The sequence below is a fragment of the Misgurnus anguillicaudatus genome, chromosome 21, assembly GCF_027580225.2.
Source record: "Misgurnus anguillicaudatus chromosome 21, ASM2758022v2, whole genome shotgun sequence".
In the NCBI taxonomy this organism is placed as follows: Eukaryota; Metazoa; Chordata; class Actinopteri; order Cypriniformes; family Cobitidae; genus Misgurnus; species Misgurnus anguillicaudatus.
This window is the reverse complement of record NC_073357.2, coordinates 26,861,897-26,880,123: the sequence shown is the minus strand read 5'-3', so window position 1 is coordinate 26,880,123 and position 18,227 is coordinate 26,861,897. Positions and strand designations below refer to the sequence as shown.

At 38.1% G+C, this 18,227-nt stretch overlaps 1 protein-coding gene across 2 annotated transcripts in view; it reads right to left on the bottom strand.

Annotated features, from left to right (window-relative positions):
* The window catches only part of svep1 (sushi, von Willebrand factor type A, EGF and pentraxin domain containing 1), a 117,166-nt gene that overhangs the window by 10,080 nt on the left and 88,859 nt on the right, over positions 1 to 18,227 (bottom strand). For both annotated transcript variants that reach the window (XM_055199785.2, XM_073859925.1), the window contains exons 26-44: positions 17,853 to 18,051; positions 17,440 to 17,615; positions 17,192 to 17,316; positions 16,973 to 17,096; positions 15,810 to 15,980; positions 12,771 to 12,944; positions 12,373 to 12,492; positions 12,017 to 12,193; positions 10,817 to 10,901; positions 10,499 to 10,690; positions 9,708 to 9,875; positions 8,936 to 9,608; positions 6,064 to 8,783; positions 5,720 to 5,948; positions 5,454 to 5,609; positions 2,090 to 2,153; positions 1,668 to 1,841; positions 1,400 to 1,576; positions 914 to 1,108 (exon numbers count right to left, since the gene is read on the bottom strand). In XM_055199785.2, the coding sequence (XP_055055760.2) occupies positions 914 to 1,108; positions 1,400 to 1,576; positions 1,668 to 1,841; positions 2,090 to 2,153; positions 5,454 to 5,609; positions 5,720 to 5,948; positions 6,064 to 8,783; positions 8,936 to 9,608; positions 9,708 to 9,875; positions 10,499 to 10,690; positions 10,817 to 10,901; positions 12,017 to 12,193; positions 12,373 to 12,492; positions 12,771 to 12,944; positions 15,810 to 15,980; positions 16,973 to 17,096; positions 17,192 to 17,316; positions 17,440 to 17,615; positions 17,853 to 18,051 (6,099 nt within the window). The remainder of the gene's footprint in view (positions 1 to 913; positions 1,109 to 1,399; positions 1,577 to 1,667; positions 1,842 to 2,089; positions 2,154 to 5,453; positions 5,610 to 5,719; positions 5,949 to 6,063; positions 8,784 to 8,935; positions 9,609 to 9,707; positions 9,876 to 10,498; positions 10,691 to 10,816; positions 10,902 to 12,016; positions 12,194 to 12,372; positions 12,493 to 12,770; positions 12,945 to 15,809; positions 15,981 to 16,972; positions 17,097 to 17,191; positions 17,317 to 17,439; positions 17,616 to 17,852; positions 18,052 to 18,227) is intronic.

The window sequence follows — 18,227 nt, the reverse complement described above, 5'->3', positions numbered from 1 at the left end:
AAAAAAATAAGTAGGCTATAATGACGTATAATATAATGTATATAATAATAATAATATAAATAATGTATAATTATATAATTATATATATATATATATATATATATATATATATATATATATATATATATATATATATATATATATATATATATATATATATATATATATATATATATATATATATATATATATAATCAAATACTAGGCTATAATTATAATGTTTATATTAATGTTGATATATAAAATGTACATGATTATATTAGAATATTTTCTGTATTATATATATATATATATATATATATAATACAGAAAATATTCTAATATAATCATGTACATTTTATATATCAACATTAATATAAACATTATAATTATAGCCTAGTATTTGATTATAGTGTACGTGATTATTGCGTACGAGTGGTTTTAGGTTTTCTTGAATTTTTTCGTTCATTTAGAAGACATTTTGATATGAAAGTTTTTGTTGAATCACGATTTGTTTGTGACAACATCTGTACGCACATCTTATGCACAAATTTGTGGGTACACATGCTTAATGAATGAGACCCATTGTTTTGTCTGAAGATGCAGTATTGTTTTTTGTAAAATGTATGTTTGTAAAATCTACCTAATATAACTAAAGCCTAGTCCTGGATTAATCTAAACCCTGTCCAGGAAACTGCCCTTATGTGATTTATTACAGAACTTATTGAGGCCTTTTGTTAAAATTTGATATATCATGAGAAACGAACAGGTGGACTAGAAAACAGTTACAGTACGAGGCATTAAAAATATTCCCAGAGGATCCTAGAAAAATAATTAATAGAGATGGCTCCATTGAAAAAGGTTCTGATAAAACTTAAATCTTTTTATTTTTGGAAAACTTAGAAACATAGAAACAATGAAGGTTTGTACTCACTCTCACACACTGCACTGATGGGAGTCCAGGTCTGATCGGTTCTGCAAGTTAAGGTGGTGGTAACTTTTCCTGGGTTACCTTTAACCCGCTGACCTTTAGGACAATTGATTTGAACCGAGTGGCCGACTGGGAAAGCCATGCGTGTAGTGTTGCTATTGACCCCAATCCAACCAGGAGGAGGGGGGCATGATTTGGCTGTGTTGGGAAGATAAGATTTAAGTGTATATCAAAAAGCTATATTAGCATATTATCTCATATTGTGAATTGCTTTGTTGGGTTAGGGTTAGGTTTACAGACCTATTATCCAGTGATATATTAACTCTTATAAATACATAATTATGTTAGATGTGTAATATGAAATGCAATATTTTCAGTGATAGAGGGCTTTTACTGGCTTTTGTCAAAGGACTGTACAAAAAAACATAAAATGAATAAAGTAATGAACAAAGAAATATGTCGGTGATAGTATTCGAGTGCTTGACATACGTATACAGACAGGGAAATGTGAACTCCACGAGCCGTTTCCCATACACATGACCAGAGACTCTCCCTGTAGTGTGTAGCCTTTCTCGCAGTGAAACTCAAGTGCACGCCCGCTGGTCAGATTGTGTTCCTGCACCTTTCCATTTGAAAAGTCTGTTACCTTTCCACAGCCCCATGGGACTGTTTGTGTATTTGTAAAAAGGAAAGAAAGTCAAAATAGTAAAAAAAAGAGAAGCAGAGTGTTCTTGAGTAAATAATTTCCCATTCTTACCTTCACATGCTGGTGTTGGTAAACTCCAAGTTCCATTGGCCTGACAAGTAATGTTTTGTGATCCCACCAAAACCCGCCCTGGGAGACACATATAGCTGACAGTGCTCTGGTATGTCTCACCACTGGACATAGAAATGGCATTGTCCACCACTGGGGGAGGACCACACGACACAGCTATAAACAAAAGATTTGTTTGATTAGATGCGCATGAGAGGAAGATTTCCACACACATCAAATTAAAATTAAAGCTTGATATATTCAGGCAACCATGGATAATGTCAATGGTGATAGAAAACAATTAATAGGTGATAATGTATTTTAAGTTTAATGTTTGTATAGTGTTTTGTATGGTTTGGTTTGGTCAGGTCAAAGCTTCTCTATTTTTCCCAACAGGTGTGTGAAGTTTGTTATACTGCACTTACCAACACACAATGGCTGAATTCCACTCCATGTCCCATCACCTGTACAGGTTTGAACAGAATCGCCCTAGGTGATGAGAAAAAAGAATACAGATTTCTTCAAAATGGCATTTATTAACAAACACTTATGTGCCTTCTCTGTGATAAAAATCATACATTCTGATGGCAACTAATTATTTACTTTTAATTAAATAGGCAACAATTTGTACCCAAAGCAGCTAAATACAATTGTCATTCCTTTTTCTAAGTGCTTCTTCTTGTTGGCCTGTTTAAAGGATATAATTTTTTTTATTATTTTCTACCCAAACGCAAGGTTAAAACACAGGGTAATTTAAGTGGGTTATTTTTTCAGTTTTTTGGGAAGTTTTGAATAACCCAACCCTGATGCCAGTATGCCAGTTAATCCCAGTATTTGTTAGAGCAGTGGTTCTCAAACTGGGTGCCGGGGCCCCCAGGGGGGCCACAAGATGGTGCCAGGGGGGCCCCAGTTTTATGACATTTTACAACCCCAAAACAGAAAAAGTTGGGACACAGTAGAAATTGTGAGTAAAAAAGGAATGGACTAATTTACAAATCTCATAAACTTATATTTTATTCACAGTAGAATATAGATAACATATCAAATGTTGAAAGTAAGATATTTTGAAATGTCATGCCAAATATTGGCTCATTTTGGATTTCATGAGAACTACACATTCCAAAAAAAGTTGGGACAGGTAGCAATAAGAGCCCAGAAAATTTAAATGTACATATAAGGAACAGTTGAAAGACCAATTTGCAACTTATCAGGTCAATTGGCAACATGATTGGGTATAAAAAGAGCCTCTCAGAGTGGCAGTGTCTCTCAGAGGTCAAGATGGGCAGAGAATCACCAATTCCCCCAATGCTGCAGTGAAAAATAGTTTTCTGAGTTTCTCCGAGAAAAATTGCAATGAGATTGAAGTTATCATCATCTGCAGTGCATAATATCATTCAAAGATTCAGAGAATCTGGAACAATCTCTGTGCGTAAGGGTCAAGACCGGAAAACCATACCGGATGCCCGTGATCTTCGGGCTCTTAGACGGCACTGCATCACATACAAGAATGCTACTGTAATGGAAATCACAACATGGACTCAGGAATACTTCCAGAAAACATTGTCAGTGAACACAATCCACCGTGTCATTCGCTGTTGCCAGCTAAAACTCTATAGGTCAAAAAAGAAGCCATATCTAAACATTACCCAGAAGCACAGGCGTTTTCTCTGGGCAAGGCTCATTTAAAATGGACTTTGGCAAAGTGGAAAACTGTTCTGTGGTCCAACGAATTAAAATTTGAAGTTCTTTTTGAAAAACTGGGATGCCATTTCATACGGACTAAAGAGGACAAGGACAACCCAAGTTGTTATTAGCGCTCAGTTCAGAAGCCTGCATCTCTGATGGTTTGGGGTTGCATGAGTACGTGTGTCATGGGCAGCTTACACATCTGGAAAGGCACCATCAATGCTGAAAGGTTTATCCAAGTTCTAGATACATATGATCCCATTCAGATGTCGTCTCTTTCAGGGAAGACCTTGCATTTTCCATCAAGACAATGCCAGACCACGTACTGCATCAATTACAACATCAAGACTGCGTAGAAGAAGGATCTGAGTACTGAAATGGCCAGCCTGCAGTCCAGATCTTTCACCCACAGAAAACATTTGGTGCATCATAAAGAGGAAGATGCGACAAAGAAGACCTAAGACAGTTGAGCAACTAGAAGCCTGTTTTAGACACGAATGGGACAACATTCCTATTCCTAAACATTGGTCCTCTTCCAGCTGGTCCTTGTATGTACATTTAACTTTTATGGCTTCTTATTGCTACCTGTCCCAACTTTTTTTGGAATGTGTAGCTCTCATCAAATCATAAATGAGCCAATATTTGGCATGACATTCCAAAATATCTCACTTTCAACATTTGATATGTTATCTATATACTACTGTGAATAAAATATAAGTTTATGAGATTTGTAAATTATTCCATTCATTTTTTACTCACAATTTCTACTGTGTCCCAACTTTTTCTGTTTTGGGGTTGTATAAAATAAATTAATTTATCATGAATTCTGTGCAATTAAACCTAAAAAAATACTACTAATCAACAGCACTACTTTGTATCATTTAATATGTTTTGTTTAATTAAAAGTTGAGTTTTAAAACAGTTTCTTGTCATACATTTTCTTTGGGGGGGCCGCGAAGGAATGCGCAGTACACAAGGGGGGCCGCACGCTGAAAAAGTTTGAGAACCACTGTGTTAGAGTGTGGATCCAAAAACAAAATGCACAGTAAAAATATTATATAAATGATATAAAAAATCATGAAAAATTTCATAAAAGTTTTTAACAAAATGACTTCCAGGAAAATATTCTTCTAAAAATGTATAAACATACAAATATATCAAATGAAAGAACAGACCCTCTGCTTTCAAACTAACAACAAACAAAGAAACAAACAAAATGGGAAAAACCGTTTCATCCTTTCTATTTTTTTTTCTCTGCTTATAAACTAAATATAGTTTTTTTCTTCAAAAATACATTTTTTTTGCAAAAAGCTAAAATAATTGCTTTTGTGAAGGAATTTTGTTAGAGATCATATTCAGAATGATTATCAAAACATACACAGAGTTTAAAAAATAGTAAATAATTTTTTGCTCCAGTTTTTTAATAAATTGGGTAAGTCACGGTATTACAGATTCACATTAAACCTCATCAGGAACATGTTTTTTAAGCGAATGTTTTCTCTTAATTGCCGAGATAACTCGTCAATGGCGGGGAAAGAGTTAAAAACCAAAAAGATGACTATTTGGATAGAAATCGTTAGGTCCCTAAAGTTTGTCAAAAAAGTACTTAAACTGACACAGTCGTTTCTTTGGTGGTAAAAGAAAAACAGACATGTCCATTTGGGCAGCAATAAAATCAGTGACATCATCTTTAAATGATAAAATGAAATCATGTCCCCATGTATAACAAATACAGCCAAACAGAGCTTTACAAGCACATTTACACTTTATTTTAAAGCATTAATTCATATGGAGGCATTTCTGTTCCTTTCCTGTTCCTTTGCTACAAACATCTAGCAAGCAATGTAAAACATATATAGTAGACCAGTGTTTTTCAACCCTGGTCCTCGAGTACCCCCTTCCAGAATGTTTTAGATGTCTCCTCAATTAACACACCTGATTTAACTCATTAGCTTGTTAGGGAAACAATCTGAAATAAGGCTGATGAGTTGGTTAAGGTGTTTTGAATACTTTCTGAGAGGGGGTCCTCGAGGACCAGGATTGAAAAACACTGCAGTAGACCTCTCAACACTGAACACTAGGCATGTTAATAGAGTAATGTACCTGCAGTTCAAATCCTTTCAGGCAAGTGTAACTTATAATATCTCCATAATCGTAGCTCTTGCCCTCAAGCAAGCCATTAAGAATGGGAAGAGGCTTTTCGCAAATTACAGGCACACAAGACTTCGAAGAGAAAGGTGGTGACCATTTGCCAGAGACCTGGATCAAAATAAAGGGACTATCATCACTATTTCATTAAAAAAGTATGGTGAAAATAATTATTTATAAACAATACACACAACATAATTTCAGCATAGTACATTACTCACCGCACATTCAGACAGTGCAGGTCCCTCAAGATGGTACCCCGGTTTGCAGGAGATTGTTACTGTGCCCCCTACAGGTGTGAGCTGGTTTCCTTTGACAACTACATGGGAGAGGTTGGCAGGCAGGCTGCAGGGTGAGGGTCGACACCTGACACCGTGTTTGGACCAGGTGCCATCACTTTGACAGATAACAAAATCTGTTTTTGTTGCTAACTCAAAGCCCTCTTTACACCTGCATTAAACAGAATCAATATCAGCCACACATCTCAAAAATTGTATATGTTGTTAAATTAAGCTTTAGATGAACCCTTGCATAATGGTACTTATAAAATATAATACCAAATCACCTGTACTGAGCTTTGCTTCCATATGTTAACACCACTCCAGCAGTCTCTGCATTTGGGATCAGTGGAGGCACGCCACATGAAACAGGTTCACAGTTCAGATTGGGCTCTCCCCAGCTGCCCAACCTTCCACAGGAGATATTGGGAGAACCTTTCAAATTATAGCCCGGCCTACAGCGGTAAGTGACTGTGTCAATGGGCTGGGCAGTACTACCTTGAATGACAGCATTAGGAACAGCTGGGGGAGGGCTGGAACATCTCCCACGGGTACAGATAGGTACTCCTGGACTCCATAAGCCACCCTTGTCGCATATGGCCTCTGTAGGGCCTACAGTTTTGTAACCTTCTTCACATCGGAACCAGACACTTGCTCCACAGGTGTGGTCTCGACCAAGAACAGCACCATTCCTCAGCACTGGGGGACTGCACACACATGACCGGCATTCTGGAACTTCCCCTAGCCACATTCCATCTGCAGAACACCGTAAAACTGGACTGCCAACAACCTCATAGCCTGGGAAGCAGATATATTCCACAACATCATCGAAATTAAAACTTGATCCATTCAGGTAACCATGGCTAATGTCCTCAGGTGGGTCACATGTGATTATGTCACATCGTGGAGGAGGATCATCCCATAGTCCATCGCCTCTGCATATTAGAGAAGGATTTCCTGTCAAGATGTAACCAGTATCACACTGATACCTAATCATACTGTTGTAACCATAATCCGTGCCAGTTACTCTGCCATTTTCAATTACTGGTGGTTGACCACAGTCGGCTTGAAGGCACTTCGGAGGAGTTTCACTCCAACTGCCATTGGCCAAACAAACACTTGTTGGTGCTCCCTGCAGGATGAAACCGAGGTTGCAGCTGAACAATAACCTCTTACCAAATGTGTAGTCATCTCCTCTCACTAGAACATCCTTTGACACAACAGGCCGCCCACAGGAAACTGCTTTACACCATGGAGCTTTGTTGTCCCATTTCCCGTCAACTTGGCAAGTCCTAGTTTCAACACCCTGTAGGGAAAAACCATCATGGCACTCATAGCGAATAATTGCCTTGAAGTGAAAAGAATTTCCAATCACTTCACCATTTGATATGCCTCCAGGATCACCACATGAGATCGGCATACAACGAGGAGCTTCATCACTCCACTGTTGCCCAGAAAGGCATTGTCGGACAGTCTGTCCATTGAGTTCGTATCCCTCCTCACAGCTATACTCTACAAGGCTGCCAAGGTCACTATGTGTTACCAAGACTGATCCATGTTCAGGGCTTGGTGGTGTTTCACATTGTGCAGGAGCACATATAGGGGCTGTTCCATTCCAAGTGCCATCCTCTTGGCACATCAAAACAATGTCACCACTTACTTCATAACCGGAATGGCAATGATATTGAGCCATGGATCCATGTAAAAAGCTATTGTCTGCTGGTAATTGTTGGCCTGTAAGTGTGCCGTCTTCTATTGGTAGATGTTGCACCTTTAGGTAGTCACCAAAATCAATATGTGGAGGTAGGCCACAGTCAGCAGGAGCACATAGGGGCTCAGAACTTGACCAGCCATGTTCTTCACAAGTGAGGTGAGTATTACCAACTATCAGGAAACCTGGAAAGCAGCTATAAAAGATGGTGACCCCAAACTTACTGTCCTGTCCTTCAACAAACCCATTGTCGATAGGTTTGGGGGGAGAACAGTATATCTGCACACAGGAAGGAGGATTCTGGTCCCACTGTCCATTCTCCAGACAGGTAAGTGTTTCTGGGCCTTGTAAACGATATCCTCTTTGGCAGGAATATATAACCGACTGGCTAAACTGGAGCCTTGAGTACCTAACAGAGCCATTGGGAATCTCTATTGGTGCAGCACACTTAACAGGGTGACATACAGGTAAACCTCCTATCCAAAATCCACTTTGACCACAAAGTACAGTGCTGTTGCCTACTAAGTCATATCCTGCCTTACAGCTATAAATGGCAGTACTAAGATACATAAGACCTTGAACATCCACAATGCCATTTGGTATCTCCTCAGGGTGTGGGCATTCAACAGGAATGCATTGAGGATAAGGTGTGCTCCAATTTCCATCTGCCTGGCAGCGAACAGAAGCTTCCTTCCATAAAGTAAATCCATTCATGCAGGAGTAAGTCACCACACTGCCAAAGTTGGACAATGTATTAGATGGGTCACCAAAGGAAACCTCAGGGGGAGGTCCACAGAACACTTCTTTGCAGATAGGGAAAGAGTCATTCCACTCCTGAGAAGGGGTACAACGAAGGGTTCGTGCACCATGAAGAATATACCCTTCCTCACAAGAAAGCTCCACAGTGCCTGAGTCAGAATCTAGTCCACGCAATACAAGATGGTTCTCCTCCAAAGGTGGTTCAGGACACTTAACTGGGGAACAACGTGGGATTATGCTCTTGTCCCACTTTCCAAACTTTAAACAAGTCCATGTAGAATCTCCAATAAGTTCATATCCCTCACTGCAGACAAATTCCACCTTACTGCCCACTTCAAAGGTAGAGCCAATATAGCGACCATTTCCGATATCAGGCGGGGTTGGACAGGTGAGGAGGACACAAACAGGAGGGTTGCTGTTTGACCACTGCTTGTTTGCCATGCAAATACGTTCAGGCTTTCCGGTAAGACGATAGCCATCATTGCAAGCATAAGTCACCCTACTGCTGTACACATAGTTGATCCTTCTTATTTGGCCCTATGGAGAAAAAGAACCAATCATACAATTTTCAAAATGTATCTTATTAAATTTAAATCACAAAAATGTGCTAAAATATGCAATAAACATGCATACCATTGTTCATTACACCATGAATACATAAGGAAAATAATACATTGCAATGTATTTACCTGGATAAAACCATTTGCCAAGCGAGGTGGGCTAGAGCAGGAAATAGGCTGGCATGTGGGCAAGACACCACCCCACTCACCGCTGGCTTTACAAATCCTCCTCTTCTCTCCTCGAATGAAATAGCCTTTATCACAACTGTATGCAATTACAGCCCCGAAACTATAATTGGTTCCGCTTACATAGCCCCTCTCAATACTCTCTGGCTTTGAGCATCTTACAGGCATACAGCCAATGTCCGAAGGTGATGGTGTCCACTCTCCTCCTATCAAGCACTTCAGTATTCCTGTTGTGTTGAGAACAAAACCCTCCTCACACTTGTAGTTAACCTCTGTGTTGCTTGCATACTTTGGCTTGTTGATTGAGTCCAGAATAGCATGTGGTAAATTAGGAGGACGCTGGCAGAAATTGGCAATACAGTGAGGAATACCAAAGCCATCTGGTGGTGCCCACACACCTTGTGCATTGCAGAACAGTTTTGTATTGTTGCCAGCGGTGTACCCATCATCGCAGAAGTAGATAGCCGTGTCACCAAATAGCTGATGTCCAGTATCAGGTAAAGCATGGTCAACTGGTGGTGGTGGTCCACAAGACCGAGGTACACACTGGGCAGAATTATGAGTCCAGTTGCCACTTGCGAGGCATTCCTGAGTTTCTTCTCCAAGCAGGGTGTAACTACAATAAGATATATTCAATAAGCACTACACAAATTTTGTCTACTGTTATAGAAATTACAGACAGGTCTAATCTCGATACATATATGAAGTAAGTTACCCCTCTTTGCAAATATAGTAGATCCGACTACCCATTGTAAAGTTGTCTCCCTTTATTACAGCGTCCCTCAAAGGAGGAGGGTTACCACAGTCCACTCTGGCACAGATAGGGGGAGGAGACGTCCACTCTCCTGATGCCTCACACTGCAACTCCACAGAACCCTGCAATCTTTACAAATACTTACATTTGCATTTATTCATTTAACAAGTAGGACTAGAGTTGAAGCTAGGAAAGCACAACATAGAACATGTTGACCAATCAAAATTCATAGATAGGTTTAGGGTAATGGTTTTGGTTAAGGCCATGGTTAGGGGTTTACATCATTTTCATCATTACCTTTTACTTTTAGGCGCAGGTTATGGCTAGGATTACAGTTAGGCAGTGGTTCCCAACCTTTTTTACTTCAAGGCCCCCTAGTTGACCACGACAATATTTGAAGGCCCCCCACTCACTCAATTTTCCCACATAAAATTAAACAGAACTTGGAATGACAAGACAGATGTATATTCGCTATACTAAAATGGGCAATAAAATAAGAAACATCTTGATTTTTGCTTGTTTTAGCTTATTTTAATGCTTGTTTTGTACATTTTTATAATAATTTTAAGTCATCTTGAGGTCCCCTTGGAAATCTGCTGAGGCCCCCCTGTGGGCCCCGATCCCCTGGTTGGGAAAGACTGCAGTAAGGGATAGGATTAGGACTGCTTATCTGACAGGAGTGTTGTTCCATGACCAATATCAAATTAAGCAACAAGGTTTACTTTGCAAAATTGCAGTGACTTAAACATTACCTGTATCCCTCGATGCAAGTGTAGGTTAGAGTGGTTAGGTAGACATTTCCGTTGAGGGTATACTCGGCATAATCCACCACTGGGGGCTCACCACAGGTTACAGGCTGACATATAGGGGCCTCTATGCTCCATTTCAAATTCGCCTGACATTGGCTTTCTGTCGGCTCCTGGGGGACATAACCCTTCTCACAACTGCAGCAGATCAGAAAATTATTCAGTTTTAAACAAATGCAGCATTTGTCATATTTAAACAGACGTCTTAAAGTGAGTTATGATACTTCTTGAAAGCAACTCTACATCTAACACTGACAGTGATACCTGAAAGTCACCTTGCTTCCGTATGTGAAGTTTGTCCCATGCAGAATTCCATACTTCGGGAGATTTGGATGAGCACAGGAAAGAGCTGTGGACGTGTATTGGAAAGTCATTATAACATGCTAGTAGATTATATACAGCATTTCCAGTAAACCACATCAACTAATCTTTCAAATCCAGACACACATTTTAACAATAAATTTTATGTAAAAAAAAGACATGTTAAAGGTATTGCGGAAAATTGTCTTTTTCCGGGTTCATTCTGGTGATATGTTGACGTAAGGCCGTCGTACGTGCTCGTCCCTAGGTTTGCTTTCTGCACATGCCCACTTTCTGGTGTATATGTGTGGTGGTCTACGGTTTCAGCCATTCATTGAAGGTCGCGTTCTCACCGTGTTTTTTTCAAAATGTCTGAGGGTTGCAAGAGAGAAAGTGTCAACAAATTGTATGACAAGAAGAGAAAGGCCTCTGGAGAAAGAAACAAGACCAGAGTGTTTTTGGGAGAATATTTCACATGCTGGCGTGCACTAAAAGCACAGGTTGGGCTTCCCGCGTGACAGGTAAAGATTGGCATGCTATTTGGAGAAATTCATTTCAAATTACTGCTAGTAAAAGCTGATGTAAGCTATGATTAGCGATGCTAGCCCTGGCACAAGTCACGAACCACGCAGACACAGTAAACATCTCAATGTATGAGCCATGCCGACAGCAACTTGTAAACAAAGCGAATAGAAGAACTAGGCTTGTGCATGCTCTCTCTCGTGCACACGTTTAATAGGCGTTCCCTCTCTGGAACAGGTAAAGTGTTGAACATGTGCATTTGTTTTTTTAAAGTGGAGGGGTTCTTTTCAAAAATTCGGGAAAATCTTCTTCTATACCTTTAACACATGATGTGTAATAATGTGGCACATGCTTAAAAGGTTGTTTAGAATAATGTTTACTGACTAAGCATAAATATTAAAGTGTTCCAGCAACAAGGACTTTACAAAGTTAAACAACTGTATAGGCTATTTATTTATCAGGTCAGATTTGTATGTGCTTATTATGTAGTCAAACATCAAATAGAGAGTAAGTTGACAATAATGATCTGCTGATACTACTGATATGAACAAGTATTTAACAAAAAAGCCTATTGAAAATATGACTGCAGCTGACATCATGACAACATCACTATCTTTAATGCTGTGTGAAAACTACGCTTACCTTGGCAGTATGGGACAGCTCCCTCCCAAATTCCTTCCTCAGAGCAGGAAAGATGGGACGAGCCAATCAGCTCATAGCCATCTATACAGGAAAAGACCACCTCACTGCCCATGATGAAGTTAACACCTTCACGGTGCCCAAACTCAGGAACACCTGGATCTTCACATTTTAATGGCTCTAGTAAGAAAATGGAAAATGTATTGTAGTTTAATAAACTGAAAAACCTGTTGAATAAAAAGTCCAAAATTCATCTATTTAAATGAGAAACAAGTTCTTATAGAATGTGGGTTTACAGTTTGGTTATCAAGAGGCTGGTAAAGTGTACCTGCCCTGGTGACCAATAAAGGTTAAATTACCTGTGCAGTTCCTTCCGTCTCCACTGTAAGGGGGAATGCAGGTGCATATATGAGATCCATCTGTGTTCTGACAGCTAGCATGTTCATCACATTCAGACCCAAGAGCACATTCATCCACATCTGTAATATGAGTGTAAACCAACACAAACACATCCGCCACATGCAAACACAAACAAAGGCAAGTAATGTGTGAATGAAAAAGATGTAGAGAACAAACAAAACAATGTAAAATTTCAATGTTTAAACTCGTGCTTAACTTTTGATTTACAGAAGGGTCCACAAGGGTGAGATTATGTTTATAATCTGAGATTCTGAACTTTAATCAAATAAGCCTATCAACTCTACTCTATATCTATTCAATGCCATCCTCAGGTCAATGTTTGTTGTATAACTCTTACCCAAACATGCAGGTGGGTTGCCAGTCCATTTGCCATTGCTGGCACACAACATCTTACTCTCCCCGAGCAGATAGAAACCTGGTTTACATTGATAAAGCACCGAACCTCCAGCATAGAAATCCTCTCCATAATACTGCCCGTGCTCCAGGTCAGGTGGAGGACCACACTCCACACCTACAAATTTAAATTATTAAACGAGGTTTGTTGATTGAATGATTTTAGAAGAAAGACGTCCTGTAGCTCTATTGGTAAAGCACTGCATTGGCAGTGCAAAGGTCATGGGTTTAACTACCAGGGAACCTACATACCGTATTTTCCGGACTACAAGTCACTTTTACATAGTTTGGCAGGTCTGGCAACTTATAGTCAGGTGCGACTTATATGTCAAAATTAATTCATATGAACCAAGAGAAACTATTACCGTCTACTATTACATGTTGCTCCTGTATTTATGTAATTCAATGGATTCAGTGATGTGGAATGACTTTGGGACCTTTTTGAACTTGATTTGGCTTGTTGTGTTATTTTAGCCTATTCAGCCTCCCAGGTATGTTCTGTATGATTTCTGTATCATGTAATTAACTGTTTATGTTACGTTAATATGTACGGACACCTATTCAGCCTGCTGTTCTGTGCTATTGTTTAGTTGAATAACTTGCCTTTCCAGATTAAATGTCTGTTCTTGAGCATTAAAAACAACAAACCTTAATTTTTTTATTATTTCGCTTAAATTGTCACTATGTAAACTTATGACCACAACTGTAAATGTAGCCTTATTGGATGTGTGCACCTGATGAACTGTACTAGTCGGTGCCATTTCTTATATTATTTTTTTATGCATGTCTTGTTGTGTATTGTCTTCTGTCTTCTGTCTTGCACAGCCTTTTGTCTGGCACTGTTTGCACAAATGCACTTTATGTGGCTAGGCTAAAATGTTATTTTTTAAAGTTTAGTGACTGTATGTAGCACCACGGTCCTGGAGAATCGGGGTCTCGTTTCACTCTGTACTGCACGGCTGTACATGTGTTTAAAATGACAAAAAAGCTTCTTAACTTGGTGTGCTTCATTTTAAAGAAGCCGTTTTAGAAAACGTTAACCATTTCAGTTAGCAAATAATATTTTTGTCTGTCCTCTCATATTTTAAGTATTTCTCCTATGTCATTTGGACCATTTTCATTATTAACCTTTATAGACAGTTTCAGCTGTAACAACATAAACAAGCGGCTTTTGTGGTCTTCACATAACTTCAGGTAAACTCCGCGAAGAATAAATAACAACAAAGTCCTTTTAAAGTAGTATATTTATATAACAAGCAAAGTAAACAACACATATATTACATAGGAACCCAAAACATTTGTTATTTTCTACGAGGTATTTGTTTAATAGTTCAGTTTCAGCATTGTTAACCCAGAAATTGTCTTTACTTAAACAATCAAGTAAACATCACTTAATATTTTCTGCTTTGAAGCCAAAGCATAAAAAGTTTAGTTGATTTAACTTTTAAACTTACAAAATCCATTAAAGTAAAACATTCAAGTAAAATGAACTTAAAATTATTGGTACATGTTGTGAGGAATACCCATAATCCTTTGCGGCTGAATATTTTGATTATTTTCTGCTTTTTCACAGAATAAAAACTGATAAGAACTTTCTCTACTCAAATATTTGTTAATAAAGTGTCATATAGGTTCAAATGTAGCGCTTTTCTAAGCGGATTTAAAAGAGGAACTATATTTTATGGCGTAATAGCACTTTTGGGAGTACTTCGACTCGGCGCAGTAACACCCTCCCTCTCCCATTATGAGAGTGAGAAGGGGAGCGGACTTTTCAGGCGAGTCGAACCACTCCCAAAAGCGCCACCACGCCACAAAACATAGTTCCTCCTTCAAATCCGCCCAGAAAAGCGCCACGCTTTATCTTGTACCACCAAACCTGCTCATATAACTACTCGTCTTAAATAGGAAAAACGTTGATGTGTTTGGTCACTTCTAACTTTATCTCTAAATGGTAGCATTGAATGAATGGGACTAAGCTAAATGCTATCGAAGCGTCGCAGCGCGCTCCAGCGCTTACGTGCACGCACACAGATGATAGAGGGATGTATCAACAATTCTTAGTTAAGGTAATAACATATTTTAATATTGAAAATGAGTAGACTATTCCTTTAATACCCTGCTAAAATAAAAAACAACAAAACAATTATAAGAGGTGTTCATCTGTTATCTAGTTTTTGCAGTGTGTTGTCTTTTTAATTTTACTAGTTGAAAAAAGCAAAACCGTTATATTGTGTTTTCCCAAAAAGGTGGTGCTTTAAATAAGTTACCTCAACAACAACAAATTTGACCTGCCTTAAAATGTTTAACACATTTGGTTTTGCATCATTTCTAATCAAATTTTAACATAAATGTAAGCAATTTGTTAACTTGATAAAACTTGAGAAAATAATGGAGAAAACATGTTTAATAACTGTAGTGCTTAAATGATTTCTAACAAGGTAGAAAAAAACACAGTTTTGTGTGTGTTTCTGTGGAGAATCACGTTTATTCAATGATTGACTTGAAGTCGGTCATTATTTTGTGTTATAATACCATTTATAACATCAAAAGTAATATAAAGTGATAAAAACTAAAGTTATATGCAAATTTAATGTCAACTAATCCGGGGTTAAGAGTGCAGAAATATTGGAAAAAATTAAAACATTAAGTACATTAAACTTAAAATTAATTGTTATTTCAACCAGGCAATATTAACTTTTATACGGAAGTAAAGTTCGGACCAGACGCTTATATCATCACCGCACGTGCGCCCGATGAAACGGTCTATAAATCTATATTTGTAACACTACTGTAATATGCACTATTTTGCACTTTTAGACATTGTGGAATGCCAATCAATGTGTGACACTTTGGCACCACCTGGCCAATCAAAGTGTGTATGCAGTAATATGTGTGTGCATGAATGTATCTCTGTGTTTTGGTGTGTTTTGATCCGTTTCTGAATAAAAGTTATGTAGGTGTGCAGTGCACGTGATTCACTTACGTTCACATGATGGCTCTGCGTGGCTCCACTGGCCTCTGTTTAAACATTGCTGTACAGGCTCCCCAACCAGATAGTAACCGGGACTGCAAGAGAACTGCACCTTTGAGCCTGGACTCACAGCAGCACTGGATGAGCGCAATTTCGGTACAAATGTCTCCAGTAGGGGGCAGTCTAACAAAGACCAAAACAGTGGGAAACACTACAGCGTTACTAAAACCATATTCATAAACTAACATACAAATGTTTTTGCTTGTGATGTTAATAATATCATACTCGTTTATAGTTTATGCAAAATGTTTTTTGTAATTATTTCTAATCTATATCTCTGATTAGGTGTTTAACCAAAAGATGAGAGTGTTCAAAAATCTGAATTTGTTTGGCACTGTCCCGTGAGCAGGACATCTGCATTTACTTCAATATTTTTCATGTAAATGTAAATCCATAACGACAAACTATATATATTGTTGGAAAGGTCTAAGAATGTAGATTTCATATTTAAAAACTTTTAAGCAGTAATAATAATGCAGTGACTCTAATAAATAAATTAATTAATTTGTGAACATCAATGTTTTTATAATTTTATGTATAAAAGAATACTATATATGCCTTATTTTTATTCATTACAATACATTTAAACTGCTTCTTATTTAATATTTTCACATCCAGACACTTTTGTAAAATACTTTCAAGTGTCTTCTTTAAAACAAGACCAAAATTAGACTTCTAGACCAAATCAATGCCAAAGTCATATTAATTTGAAGGGGTACCTAAAGGGCTGTGCCAGGTAAAGGGTTAAACAAATTCAGATTTTTTCCTATCAAAAACTTTAAACTGTTTATGTTTGTAATTTGTAATGATGATTACGCAAATTCCTAATGTTTCATATTGTTGCTCTACAGTGTTTAGTTGTTGAATCCTTTTATTATTATTTTCTTTTCTAAATGTATTTAGAAATGTATAAATTATTTCTGGAGACAGACTTTGTTTGCACACTTTAAAGTAAGTAAACAATTTCAATTCAGCCATCAACAGCCATTTTTATTTCATAATGTTATTTTAATGATTTACCAACCTATTATTTTCCATATTTCTATTATTATTTTTTATAAAATTCAAAACCATCTACAAATGCTTTTTAAATAACGCAAGCAAGGTGATCTCACCGGCACAGAAAATGCTTTTACTGCTGGTCTTTACCCTGCCTGTGACACCTCCCAAGAAGTCAGGCCAGGCAAAAATGTTCCCTTTCTGCAAATCATGTGGACAGCTGCTGGCGAGAGACCTGATCTGAGAACAGTGAAAATGGATTACCTATTACAAACATCACTTTTTAAATAAATAAATAAATAATAGAACTCAGATTATGTATAATGTAAGTGTACCTGTTGTGGTGTTAAAACATCGTTCCAAATATTGAGCTGGCTAAGAGTGCCCACAAAAGACTCCACTGGGTTAAATCCATCGCCCCTCTGGTCCTGATCCTGTCCCAGTACCAGAGCTCCCCCTCCTGTTCAATGTGTGTAGAGTTAACATGTCATCTGCTTTTGACATACATTATTACCACACTAAAGCAACACGAGTGTCCCTCTAAACATGAACGGGAAATAAAAACGAATCATGTGTATCTGACCTGGTATACTAGAGCCAGTAGATAGTCCTTTTCCTCCATCTGAAGGGCTTCCGTCAATATAAACTCTCCAGTCTCCATCCATGCTCCGCCATGATACACCAATATGGTGCCAGAGGCCATCATTTACTGCGGGGCAATCAGTGATCCGTTCTTTTCCATTCACATATAACACCCATCTTAAAGATAGATAGAAACAAGGCATACGTAAGTCAAAGAAATTTGTTAAACACGAGGAAGATATTTTTTTCCACTATCAAAGTCTATAGGGCTCATGATCGAAATCAAAATATCTTCCTTTGTGTTCATCAAAAGAAAGAAATTTATACAGGTTTGTTACAACATAAAAGTGAGTAAATGATGACAGAATTTTCATTTTTGGGTGAACTATCCCTTTAAGATCACAAATCTCTTACCCATTATAGTCTATGAGAAGAAAGGCGTTGTCACTTCCCTCAACGGCATAAGAGATGGGAGTTCCATAGTTAATAGTGTCGGATGACCTCATCCAAAACGTACACGTGATCTGTGTAAGTGATGGCATCTGACCGTCCATCATCACGTAACCATGGATACCAGACACTTCAAACTCCAGATCAAAAGAGGAGGGCATCTCTGTGAAAATTAATGTAAGAGAACAAAAAACCATAATGAGTGAGTTTTATAAGCTTTTTGCTCCCTCAAAAAAAGATCAGATTTGTGTTTTTCCTTTTCCTTGATCAATGCTTTCTAAGCATTTTCAATGCAAATGCTAGTACAGCCGAGGATTTTACAATCGTTTCTTACAAACG